The 13,169-nt window shown below is 39.1% G+C and overlaps 1 protein-coding gene across 2 annotated transcripts in view; it reads left to right on the top strand.

Moving 5' to 3' along the window:
- Positions 1-13,169, top strand: part of CEP97 (centrosomal protein 97) — a 43,724-nt gene that overhangs the window by 25,637 nt on the left and 4,918 nt on the right. The window contains exons 8-11 of one of the 2 annotated variants that reach the window (XM_002917070.4): positions 4,528-4,692; positions 5,500-5,633; positions 7,425-8,199; positions 11,849-11,924. In XM_002917070.4, coding sequence (XP_002917116.1) covers positions 4,528-4,692; positions 5,500-5,633; positions 7,425-8,199; positions 11,849-11,924 — 1,150 coding nt within the window. The remainder of the gene's footprint in view (positions 1-4,527; positions 4,693-5,499; positions 5,634-7,424; positions 8,200-11,848; positions 11,925-13,169) is intronic. The other variant, XM_034657498.1, reaches the window with a different exon arrangement.

Consider the following 13,169-nt stretch of genomic DNA (forward strand, 5'->3'; position numbering starts at 1 on the left):
GCCCTGAAAGACAGGAAGGGATTTACAGTTTTGGTATCTACCCAGCCTGTTATTTGCAGGAAACATCCAGATTAAACATTTTCTTCATTATGACTGAGCCACCCAGGCACCATGAAAAGTATCCTGGGTGTTTTGATGACTTCAGGTAGCCAGATCTGGAGTGTATGTGTCACTGGAAAGAGTAATTTGAGCAGTCACCCACCCCAGTGGTGCTGTGGCTGGTGCTTTCTCAGAGAGAGGCACACCGTTGTGTTGTACCTCAGTATTTGGAGTTCTTGCCGAATTTGTTTCCATCTCTTTTTGACTATTTAGAGGACCTACTCCCAAGCTACACCTCCATTATTTAGTTGGGAATTAGAATTTAGGGAGCAGAACTTTGGAGTTGTTTCTTTTTTGAAAGGATTTTTAAAATATATACAGAAGTAGAGAGAGTACCATAATAAACACCTAAATACCCACCATGCCATTTCAACAATTACCAACTTTGCCAATCTTGTTTCATGTATCCCCACATTTTTTGTTGGAGTATTTTATTTAATTTTAATTTTTTGAAAATTTTTATTTATTTGAGAGAGAGCACAGAGAGAGCATGAGCAGAGAGGAGGGGCAGAGGGAGAGGGAGAAGGAGGCTCCCCACTGAGCAGGGAACCCGATGTGGGTCTCAATCCCAGGACACAGATCAGGACCTGAGCTGAAGGCAGTTGCTTAACCGACTGAGCCATCCAGGTGTTCCTGTTGGTATTTAATTTTATTTATTTTTTAAGATTTTATTTATTTATTTGACAGAGATAGAGACAGCCAGTGAGAGAGGGAACACAAGCAGGGGGAGTGGGAGAGGAAGAAGCAGGCTCATAACGGAGGAGCCGGATGTGGGACTCGATCCCAGAACGCCGGGATCACGCCCTGAGCCGAAGGCAGACGCTTAACGACTGCGCCACCTAGGCGCCCCCCCGCCCCCGTTGGAGTATTTTAAAAGCAAATACCAGATATCATTTCATCTAATACTCCCTTTTTTTTTTTAACAAGAAAGAGCAGATTATTTTATTCTGTTTTTTAAGACTCAAACTTTTTTTTGAAAGATTTTATTTATTTATTTTAGTGAGAGAGAGTGTGGGCAGGGGAGGGGCAGAAGGAGAGGGAGAGAATCTCAAGCGGACTCCACTCTGAGCATGGAGCCCAACGTGAGGCTCGATCTAATGACCATGAGATCATGACCTGAACCAAATCAAGAGTCATTTGCTTGGGGCGCCTGGGTGGCACAGCGGTTAAGCGTCTGCCTTCGGCTCAGGGCTTGATCCCGGCATTATGGGTTCGAGCCCCACATCAGGCTCCTCCGCTATGAGCCTGCTTCTTCCTCTCCCACTCCCCCTGCTTGTGTTCCCTCTCTCGCTGGCTGTCTCTATCTCTGTCGAATAAATAAATGAAATCTTANAAAAAAAAAAAAAAGAGTCATTTGCTTAACTGATTCAGCCACCCAGGTGCCCCAAGAGCAGATTGTTTTAAATTTTCTCTCTTAATAGTTGTTACTTCTGTTACGTTATATAAATTGTTCCTTCAATTTCAAGAGGAAGAATCATATTCCATTGATTTGAAATTAGTATGTTAGAGCTGAATGAATTTTAATTTTGTTTTTCTTTGAATTGTCAATGATGTTTTAATGGGCAAGGAGATTTTTTTTTTACCTAGGAGAATATTTTATGGATTAATAAACTTGTGTAATGGTATGTTCATGGATGAATGTGAAGCAGAAGCAGAGAGTCAGATTACAGTAGTTGATGCTCCACAGTGTGTGATTTCCCTCACACACTTAAAATTGTGGAACATTCAAGTCACAGCCGGTTTCTCTCTCCTCTTACTTTCGCTTCTCTTTCCTTCCCAACTACAAACCATCTATAATTTGGAAATGTTGCTTGCTGGCTAATGTTAAAGTTGGTGATTATCCTCTACTGTGGACCTTTTTTGGGAACAGCTTTTCAGCAAGCCATTTGCTTGTCAGGACAACTCATGGAAATTTAGAGCAGATATCAAGAACGTTCTGAATGATTATTTTTTTGAGAGAGCGAGAAAGCAAGTGAGCATAAGTGGGGGAAGTTGCAGAGGGAGAGAGAGAGAATCTTAAGCAGGCTCCATGCCCAATGGGGAGCCCGATGCAGGGCTGAAATCAAGAGTTGGACGCTTGATTGAACTGAGCCACCCAGGTGCCCTGATCTTTATTTAATACATGGACTCATTCATAGAAGAAATACTTCGAATTATTTTTATTAGGTAGAATAAAATTTTTATCATTAGACTAAGGTTGGGATTCTGTGACTTCAGTTAATGAGCTAGGCATACCTCATATCTCATTGTTAAAAAACAGTTTTTCCTTTCTTGTGATACTGCCAAATCATGGAAGAATGATCTCATTTTATTTTATTTGCACCATGACTCTTTTGCATGATTTAACCAGTTCTCAAAGGGCCAGTTTCCTTTCAGTCTATAATAGAACTTGGGTGGCTTGACAGTTTTGGACTGTACAATTTGTATAATGTGGATATCTAAATATCAAGGTCCGAGTAAATGGTTGTGGATTGAAAGTGATTTTCAAACTGTTGCAATGCCGAGTTAATGCTGTAAAAATAAAGTATACCAAAATGATCCAGCCTCAACTTCTAGTTGAGGGGTAGATTTAAGAATGGTGAAATTAAGGCAATGGCATGTTGATTAAAAAAAAAAAATTGAAGCATATATGCAAAAAAAAACAGTAGTGTAATGACCTCCCATGAATCCATCCTCTACCTTCAGCAGTTTACAACTCATGGCCAAACTTGTCATCTGTACCTTCTCCTATATTATTTTCAAGCAAATCTCAAAGTACATGTAATTTCAACTGTGACTGTTTCAGCATATTATCTCTAAAAGATAAAAGCTCTTAATGAAATACCTATAATACTATTATCGCATCTCAAAAAAATTCATAATTCCTTAGTAACATTAGGTAATTAGTTCAGTGCTTGCATTTCTAACAATCCTCATAAATGCAGTTTTTAAATGTTTTTTTTGGAAACAGGATCGAAATAAGGCCCCCCATTGTGTTTGGTTGATACATCTTTTAAATTTCTTTCTTGCTTTCTTAGTGACTTAAAACATTAATTTGTTATTATTGAATACTCCGTGGACTGGCCATGCGTATTGGGTGGCTCTCATGTGCTTTTACATCTTTTTTTTTTTTTTTTTGAACTGAGTAATTTTTTTTTTTAAGATTTCATTTATTTATTCATGAGAGACAGAGAGAGAGAGGGAGAGGTAGAGGGAGAAGCAGGCTCCATGTGAGCAGGGAGCCCGATGTGGGACTCCATCCCAGGACCGCCCGGGACTCGATCCCAGAACCCTGGGATCACAACCTGAGCCGAAGGCAGACGCTCAGCTGACTGAGCCACCCAGGCGCCCCTAAATCTCTTTAATCTGTAGGTTTCTTCTCTTTTATTTTCTTTGCTTTCTTTTCTCTTTTTTTGGTGGTTGTTGAAAAAAATCAGATTATGTGTCCTGTAGCATTTCCCACTGTGCTTATTTTTGCTGATTATATTCCTGTGTCCTTTGACGTGCTCCTCTCTCTTACATTTCCTGTAAATTGGTAGGAGGATGTGGAGGTTTCATCAGATTTAGGCTTTTCATTTTATTTTATTTTATTTTATTTATTTATTTATTTATTATTTGATTACTTTTCAAAGCAAGATTTATTGAGCAATAGCAAAGTGATAGTACAAAGCTCCCGAGGAGGGAGGGGACCTGAGAGGGTTGCCCTTTTTTAATTTTTATTTATTTATTTATTTTTTTTAAGATTTAGGCTTTCTAATGGAGAGGACTACTTTTTAGGTTCTGTCAAGACACACACACACACACACAAACACACACAAAGAGACACGGTGTTTAGTTGTCCTTCATGTTATTAGTAGCTATTAATGATCAATGCCTAAAACCATTAATTCATTCACTGTGAGCTTCAAAATGGTGAGATTTTAATTCATTCATTTTATTAGCTGGAATACATCTATAAAGTAACTATTTGGTCCCTCATGTATAGCTTGTATAGGAAAAATAGAATTAATAATACTGAATTCTTACCCTTTATTTACCAGTTTTTAAAAGAGAATGAGTTGGTGGTTCACTAGTATCCTCCAGCTGTGACCAATTCACTTTTTTTTTAACTGTCATTATGAACTAATGGATTTATATGTAATTGATGTATTTGGGTACTTTAGTTTAATAGTGAATAGAGGAAATACTCATTGCTTCTTTGAAAATAATTTAAAGATATTTGGAACCATGAGTGCAACTCTGTGGGAGTGCCCCTAAGCAAGAACAAAGGTTTAAATCATTGTAAGAGGAAAGAGAGTGAATCAGAAGGAAAGATTTTTTTAAAAAATTTAACTGAATTTTATTTATGAAAGTTACCCAATGATGCTAAGACGGAAGATCATTGTTGCTTCAAAATGTATCTTGTCTGTGCTGATGTCATATCCTCTCCTGTTTGTTCTCCAACTCCAGTTTGAAGGCTGAATGGCTCTACAGTCAGGGCAAGGGGAGAGCATATCGGCCAGGCCAGCACATCCAGCTTGTGCAGTATCTGGCTACAGTCTGTCCTCTCACTTCCACACTGGGTCTTCAGACTGCAGAGGATGCCAAACTAGAGAAGATTCTGAGCAAACAGAGGTAAGCCCCTTTATTTGTAGCAGCTGATCATTCACAAGTGAAAACACTTCTGAGTCTTTCCTGCATGGTTAGTAGGACTGAGGCAAGTGCTGTGACCCACATTTCTTGGGCCCCTTGTCACTGCAGCAGTCCTGCAGGGGAACCAAACCATGTAGCGCCGTCAAGCTTGCTGTACAGCAGCTGCATGGTTCGTCATTTCCTGGGTGGGGAGAGCTGAGTAGTATGGAGACTGGGATTTAAAAAAAATGTATTTGTCCTTTTAATGTAGGTGTTTCATATGGGTTTTTTAATATTAACATTAAGGAATGAAGCTGGAAGCATGTACTAGTCACTTCTTTTATCAGAGATCCTGCCTTTGAGTGAGCATGCATGTGTGTGCCCATAAAGGTGTCTATGTGATAGTGATTTAAAAATAAGTTTCTTCTTTTTTTTTTAAGATTTATTTATTTATTTGACACAGAGAGAGAGAGCCAGCGAGAGCGGGAACACAAGCAGGGGGAGTGGGAGAGGAAAAAGCAGGCTCCCAGCGGGGGAGCCTGATGCGGGGCTCGATCCCAGAACGCTGGGATCACGCCCTGAGCCGAAGGCAGACACTTAATGACTGCGCCACCTGGGTGCCCCTAAAAATAAGTTTCTTAACCTTTCTATCCAATGCTTTCAAACTTGACTTTGTAATTGGGTGGTGATGAAAGATACCTACTTTGAAAACTTATAAATTTCTACCTTTTTGACAGTATTATGTAAGAAGCAGGAAAACTTTCTTTTTGTGGTTTGTGTTAAATCACATCAGATGTTATTGATTTTTAGGTTTCACCAGAGACAGTTGATGAACCAAAGCCAAAGTGAAGAGCTAGCTCCTCTTGCTTCTATTGAAACAAGAGCACCCCTTGTACCTGAGCATTCAAGCCCTGTTCAAGATGGCCACATAGTCCAGGAAAGCGGTATGAAATTGATCTCTGAACCATTTTCTCCAAGTTGTTCCATCTCTTGGGTACCATAAAGGAGAAAAAAGTACATATTTTCATAATTTTTGGTGTGTTAACTTAATATTTAGATCTTATATTTTGTGTATGTATATATACAGACATAAGTGTTACTTGTTATTTTAATTTTTATTTATTTATATATCTGGTGGGCAGCAAAGCAAGGTTTATTGAGTGATAGTGAAGTGATAAGCACAAAGCTCCAGAGGAGGGAAGGGACCCAAGAGGGTTGCCCAGAGTTAATTTTTTTTTTATTCATTAAAATATTTATTGAGCTGCTAGGGAGATACAGAAGTGATTCAAATATCATCAAAGAGGTGAGGCAAATGCACACATCATAGAAAGCCAAGTGTAAGGGGTCACTTAATCACAGCAGTCAAAAGAAAAGTGCTTTAGGAGATCAGGAATGAGATTGCTTCCAGCTAGTGTTAATTTTTATGTATTATTTTTGTCACTGGTAATTTTTTTAAGGTTTTTATTTTAATTCTGGTATAGTTAATACACAGTGTTATATTAGTTTCAGGTGTACAATATAGTGATTAAACAATTCCACACATTACTCAGTACTCATCTTGATAAGTGCCCTCCTTAATCCCATCTCCTATTTCACCCATCCCTCCATCTACCTCTCCTCCGGTAACCATCAGTATGTTCTCTATAGTTAAGAGTCTGTTTCTTGGTTTGTCTCTTTCTCTTTTATCCTTTACTCATCTGTTTTGTTTCTTAAATTCCCCATATGAGTGGTATATGATATTTGTCTTTCTCTGACTGACTTCACTTAGCTGTATGCTCTCTAAATCCATCCATATTGTTGCAAATGGCAAGATTTCATTCCTTATAATGGCTGAATATTAATCCATTGTGTGTGTGTGTATAAATACCTCACATCTTTATCCATTTATCTATCCATGGACACTGGGGCTGCTTCCATAATTTGGCAATTGTAAGTAATGCTGCAGTAAATAGAGGGGTGCATGTATCCCTTCGAATTAGTGTTTTTGTATTTTTTGGGTAAATACCCAGTAGTGCGATTACTGCATCATATGGTAATTCTATTTTTAACTTTTTGAGGAACCTCCATCTCCTCTTTTCTACAATGGCTGTGCCAGTTTGCATTCCCATCAACAGTGCACAAGGTTTCCTTTTTCTCCACATCCTTCCCATCAGTTGTTATTTCTTGTGTTTTTGGTTTCAGCCATTCTGACAGTTGTGAGGTGATATCTCATTGTAGTTTTGATTTGCATTTTCCTGTTGAGTGATGTTGAACATCTTTTCATGTGTCTGTTGGCCATTTGTATATCTTCTTTGGGGAAATGTCTCTTCATGTCTTCTGATTTTTGATTAGATTGTTAGTTTTTTGGGTGTTGAGTTGTATCAATTCTTTAAATATTTTGGATACTAACCCTTTATCGGATATGTCATTTGCAAATATCTTCTCCTATTCCATAGGTTGCCTTTCCATTTTGTTGATTGTTTCCTTCACTGTGCTTTATTTCAAATTTTAAAAAAATATTCAGAGAGTTGCTACCTTCTGTTATTAACCTGATACTTTGATTATTCTAATGATTGTTGCAAGAATTCATTTTCTTAAAAGTCTTTGGTTTAATGTTTTAGGCATATTGGAGGAAATCACCAAAGCATTTTATCGCATTTTACTATATTTCAGGGGTTAGATTTCATTACAAAGATACAACTAAAAGCCTTTTTAAATATTTAGTGGTTTCAATGATACTTTGTTGATTCTTCTAGAACCCGTCATCCAAGTCAATTCTTGGGTTGGGATTAACAGTAATGATGATCAGTTACATGCCGTTAAGAATAACTTTCCAGCCTCTGTACATACTACAAGATATTCTCGAAATGACCTGCACTTGGAAGACATACAGACAGATGAGGATAAGTTAAACTGTAGTCTTCTCTCTTCAGAGTCTACTTTTATGCCAGTTGCATCAGGACTCTCTCCAGTATCACCTACAGTTGAGCTGAGGCTACAAGGCATTAACTTGGGCCTAGAAGATGATGGTGTTGCAGATGAATCTGTGAAAGGGCTGGAAAACCAGGACTTTAATAAGGAAGAGGAAAAGGCTTTTTGGACTGCAAATGAGAATTCTGTTCAAGTGAAGGAAAGTGTCATCAGTACAGGGGTAAATGAGAAAGATGGGCTATTACCTTGTCTGGAGCCAACAATAACTAGTGCTGTCTTGAAGGATGACACCCAGAGTCTTATGTCTTTTCCTGAGTCAGTTGGACACAATGTCTTCCATACACAGCCAGACAGTGAAGGAACCATGTCTCAGTCAGCTTTGGAGAAACTTCCCTGTGGGGTTTTAACCCAGAGATCTGTTGCTTTGGGACAAGATAAAGTCACCCTGCAGAAATTGAATGAAGCAGCCACCAAACTTCAGGCCTATTGGCGGGGCTTTTATGCCAGGAACTACAATCCCCAAGCTAAAGATGTGCGACATGAAATTCGGCTGCGCAGAATGCAGGAGCACATTGTTTGCTTAACTGATGAAATAAGGAGGTAGGTCAAAAGTCCTTGTTTAGGTGCTGTTTTGTTGATTTGAGAGTGTCAGAGTCTTAGAGTTGATTCAGAAGACTGAACCATTGCTGTTGTGGTCAGGACACTTTGTACCTTGTTGCCACTCTTGGTTTCCTTGTCTTGTGTAACATCCTGAAAGCATCCTGAGCACAGGAACTGCTGTATGCGTCTCCAGTGCTAGCATGGCAATTGGTACATTGATGCACTACGGCGATACGTGTTGAACAATTGCTTGTCTTATAGATATTTATAAACTTAAACATAGGAAGCTACAGAAAATGTAGAAAAACTGAATAAGCATAGAAATGAGAAGATGAGAAAGTCTACCTGGAACCCAGTAGGTGACATAGAATTGAAGAAAGGAGTGGGGACTTAAAAGGGACTAAAATTCTGGGAAAATGGTAGGAATTATTCCTCACTTCTGTGGCTGACGTTTTAGTGACTGACAGTCAGGAAAATTAGGAGTTCATAAATTTATTTTGAGTATTAGCATTGCAGTATTAATTAATATTATCAGTGAAAGGGGAGGAAGCAGTAAAAGAGACTGGGAAGGGACAGCCTGTGTGGTGGGAAGATGGGGAGAGTGTGTGTCTCAACTTCGATAGGGAGATGTTTTAGGAGAGAAGAGCGGTGCCGTAGGGAGGACAGAGGATTATACATTTCATTTAGAAGCTGGAGGTTATTGGTGACTGTACTGGGGGACCTTGGGACTATTCTCAGGTTTGATGATTTGCTAAATGGACTCACAAAACTCAGGAAGGTATTCTGTTCATGACTATGGTGTATTCGAATGAAAGGATACAGATTAAAGTCCGCAAAGAAAAAAGGTACATAAGGCAGAGTCCAGGAGAGCAGGCATAAGCTCCTAGTTGTCTTCTTCCAGCGGAATTGTATGGATAGGGCTTGAGTCTCTTGGCAGTGATGTGTGACAACACATATGAAGTATTGCCACCCAGGGAAGCTCACTTAAGCCCTGGCTACAGGGTTTGGTTTTTTTTTTTGGTGTCAGGCTCATAGGTACTGAGTGCTTGTGTAACTGACCTTAGTTACTTAGGCCTTAGCTCCTACCCAAGGTCAGACTGATACAGTGTGTGTATCAGGGCTCCAGGTGAACAAAACAGGTACTCACCTGAAAGTACATTGTTAGCATAAACTATCTGGCTTGGCCCCAAACCCCATGTATGCACAGATACTCTTATGAAGCAGGATATTCCAAGGGCTTGGACATTATCTCCCCATCAGTCAAAGCCAGTCCCATCTTTGGAATGTGTGGGGTTTGAACACCCCAAGCCCCCTGAGTTGACCCTTTCCTGCCCAGTGAATTTCCTAAGAGCATGTTCAGCGTGTAGTGGAATCAAGCAGTTTGGAATGGGTTGAATAGTGAATGAGAGGTGAAGAGTGAGTGTTGTTAAGGAGATTCTTTTTTAAAGATGGGAGATATAGAGCATGTTTTGTGTTGATAGAATGATACAATAAAGAGGAAAAATCTGATGGTGCAGTGGAAAGAAAGGAGAAGTGCAAGGTTGAGATTCTTGAGAAGGTGAAAGAAGGGATCCAGTGCCCAAGGAGAGGGAGTGGCCTGAGGTAGGAGCAGGAGCAGAAGCAGGTAAGGTGGTAGGAGGAAGCAAAGTTCTGCCTGATGAATGCTTCTCCTTTTCAATGATATAGAAGACATGGTCAACATTTGAAAATGAGGAGAGGGGTGAGGGTGTAGAAAGTTTAAGAGAGATGTGAGGTGTGAGGTGTTCATCTTAAAAGTGAACTGAAAAGGAAAATGGAAGATTATTAAACAGTATGAGGAAAAACCTAAAATGCAAAACAATAGGTCAGGTTGTATGAGTTTCTTCAGCAATTTTCAGCTGTTCTAGTCTGATTTGGGTGTGCTTAATTTGGTTCCGCCAGGAATGGGTTTTTCCCAGGTGAATATGGTAGGGGAGAGAAGGAAGGGCAAAGGAGCTGAAGATATTTGGGAGGGGATAATTATAATGGTGGATCTTGGAATTTAAAGAAGGAAAAGGAGAGACAGGAGGAGGTGGGGATTGTTAGTTTGGAGGTCTGGATGAAGACTGGCTGTCTAGAATGTTGCAGGGGGCGTGCAAGAGCAAGTGAACTGGGAGGATGGGGGTAGTGGTTTGTGTGGGTGCTTGAAATCATTTTTGAAAATGGTGTAGTTGAAATGACTGGGTCTAGAGTGAGACTATGAGAATGAATGTCGTAGGGTGGATTACTGTTAGAGCATCCATGTGCATGCTGAGGTCTCCAGAAATGATGATAGGAATGACATGGAGAGAGTGCTGAGATTTCAGTGATTGCGGGCAGATTCTGGGAGGCTAGTACTTGAAAAAGTTTGGAGCAATTTAGCAGGATGGCAGGAGTTCTTAAAGGAGGAGGGCAAAAAAAAACTTGTTGACAGTAGAAGCTATCTTCTGACCCTGATGTATGAAGGAAAAAAATAGCTTCCACTTTTTTTTTTTTTTCCCCAGTAGGCTCCATGCCCAATGTGGGGCTTAAACTCACGACCCTGAGATCAAGAGTCACATGCTTTACTAACTGAGCCAGACAGGTATCCCAAAATAGCTTCCACTACTACAGTGGCTGCAGTGAGAGGGCTACAGTGTCATCAGCAGTAGGTCTGATTTGGTCAAGGAAAAATTCACAAAAGAGGTTGAGAAGATAAGAAGGTTTGCCAGTTACAATTCTGGAGCCCCAAATGGCACAGGAGAAGAGCTTGGGGGGTTAGAGAAAGTTGGGAATTGGGTTAGAGGTAAAAGAAAATGGTGACATTGTGGAAGATAATGGACAAACTAAAGGGACCCTTAGGTTGGTGACAGGCCTAAGTGTGGAGAGGGCAGCGGTGAGCCCAGATGAATACTTTAATGAATAAGGGAAAGTGATGGATGGGAGGTCCTTTGGTGATAGCAAGGAATATATCAGGGACCTGGGCAAATGGGGACTGAAGTTTGGTGGGATTAGTCCTAGTCTCTTAGAAGATGGCGTGTCAAGCTGGGATCCTAATGCTCTGCTGTTTTGTAGCCTTTGAGCAACTACTCCTTTCTGTGGCTCCTGTGCCTTTGGTGTTTTTGGCTGGGAAATAAAGGCCAAATAAAGAGCCACTTAATATTTTATTTTGTTTTTCATCATTGCCAGTACTTTGTAGAACCAATATAATCTGAATTTCAGTCACATCCATCTGGCTTCTACATTGAGTCATAGTTAAAACTAAAGTTTCAGGGGCGCCTGGGTGGTGCAGTCGTTAGGCGTCTGCCCTCGGCTCAGGGCGTGATCTCGGCGTTCTGGGATCGAGCCCCACATCAGGCTCCTCTGCTGGGAGCCTGCTTCTTCCTCTCCCTCCCCCTGCTTGTGTTCCCTCTTTCACTGGCTGTCTCTCTCTCTGTCAAATAAATAAATAAAATCTTTAAAAAAAAAAAAAAAGGCTATTTTCCAGCTATATATTTAAAAACAAAACAAAAAAACCCCAAAAAACTAAAGTTTCAGCTTAGATATTCTGAAAGTGGAAAAGATGGTTATTAGACTATTAATTTCTTTACAGTACATGTGTCTATTAGTTGTAACAATAGGCATGAGTCAAAGCATCTTCCTTGTGTCATTAATGGATTTTGAATTCTTGTAGATTAAGAAAAGAAAGAGATGAAGAACGTATTAAAAAATTTGTACAAGAAGAGGCTGTCAGATTCCTTTGGAACCAGGTAAACCCATTCCTGCTGAGTTACATAATGTGTGAACCAAGAAAAATTCTAGATTTATTGAGATAATCATAGAGTAGTCAGGCATATTGAGCACTTTTGCTCAAAGTTAAGGATGTGGTCTATGTTCCTTGCCACCAACTCTGAATTAGGACAGTGAATTTTGTTACATTTTATTTAATCTAAAGAAAAATATTTTCATAATTTTGACCAGAAAGATAAAGAATTGTAAAAGGATAAAGGAAAGTGACTAAATTGAGGGATGTTGTCATAACTTTCCAATAGGTAGAAAATAATTAAAAGTTCTCTGTAACCATCTATCTTGTTTTACCTTTTGGGAATATTTGAATGAAAGGTGACTAAGATAGTGTATGATGGCTATGATACACATGTTCTAAAAAGTGCATATGACTTCTTGAGAGAGAGTTTAAATCCTGTAATAGCATACTTCAGGGACAGTTCAAACAATCAGTTTTCCTGTTATTTTATCTAATCAAATATTTCTTGATGATAGTTTCTTAGAAATATTTTTATAAAAGAACTTGTTATAATAGGATTTTACCTACAAAATTAAGAAATAGTTATTGATTTCTAAGGTTTTATAATTACTAATACTAGGGGAGTGGTTAAGCAAATTATAGAATAACAGTACCATGAAACATTATGGGACAGTTAAAAAGAATAAAGTAATAGTATGGACTGATGTGGAAAGTTCCCCAGTAATAACATTGTTCAGTGAAAAACAGCAAGTTGCAGAACTTAAGGTTCTGCTTGTTTTTGAAAACTCCGTGTATATTTGAAAACATAGTAAAAGGTCTGGAAGGACACATATCAAACTCATATCAGTGATTACCTGGGAGGGTGGTCAAGGAGAAACTAAAAAATTCTATATATAGCTTTTTTCTTGCAGATTTAATTGTAAAATTTTGAGATTTTTGATTGTACATTAAAAATGTAAAAGTCATATTATCAAGAACTTGGATATTTTAGAGTTCTATATGCTATATTGTTAGGTAATATTTAACAACTCTATCCTAAATGGATATCTACAGTGAGATTTTAATTTTAGAGAATCTACTTATATTGGGTTATAACCTGTCTTATTCAATACACTTCAGTTTCTGTTTAGTACATTATTGACTGCTTAGTCACGGGCTGTTGTACTTCTGATAGTTTTTCCAGTAGCAGCAGGAGAATTGCTTTGGCCCATCCTGACTCTCCTGGTGAGGACCTTTTGTTACCAAGGAC

The sequence above is a fragment of the Ailuropoda melanoleuca genome, chromosome 1, assembly GCF_002007445.2.
Source record: "Ailuropoda melanoleuca isolate Jingjing chromosome 1, ASM200744v2, whole genome shotgun sequence".
Classification (NCBI taxonomy): Eukaryota; Metazoa; Chordata; class Mammalia; order Carnivora; family Ursidae; genus Ailuropoda; species Ailuropoda melanoleuca.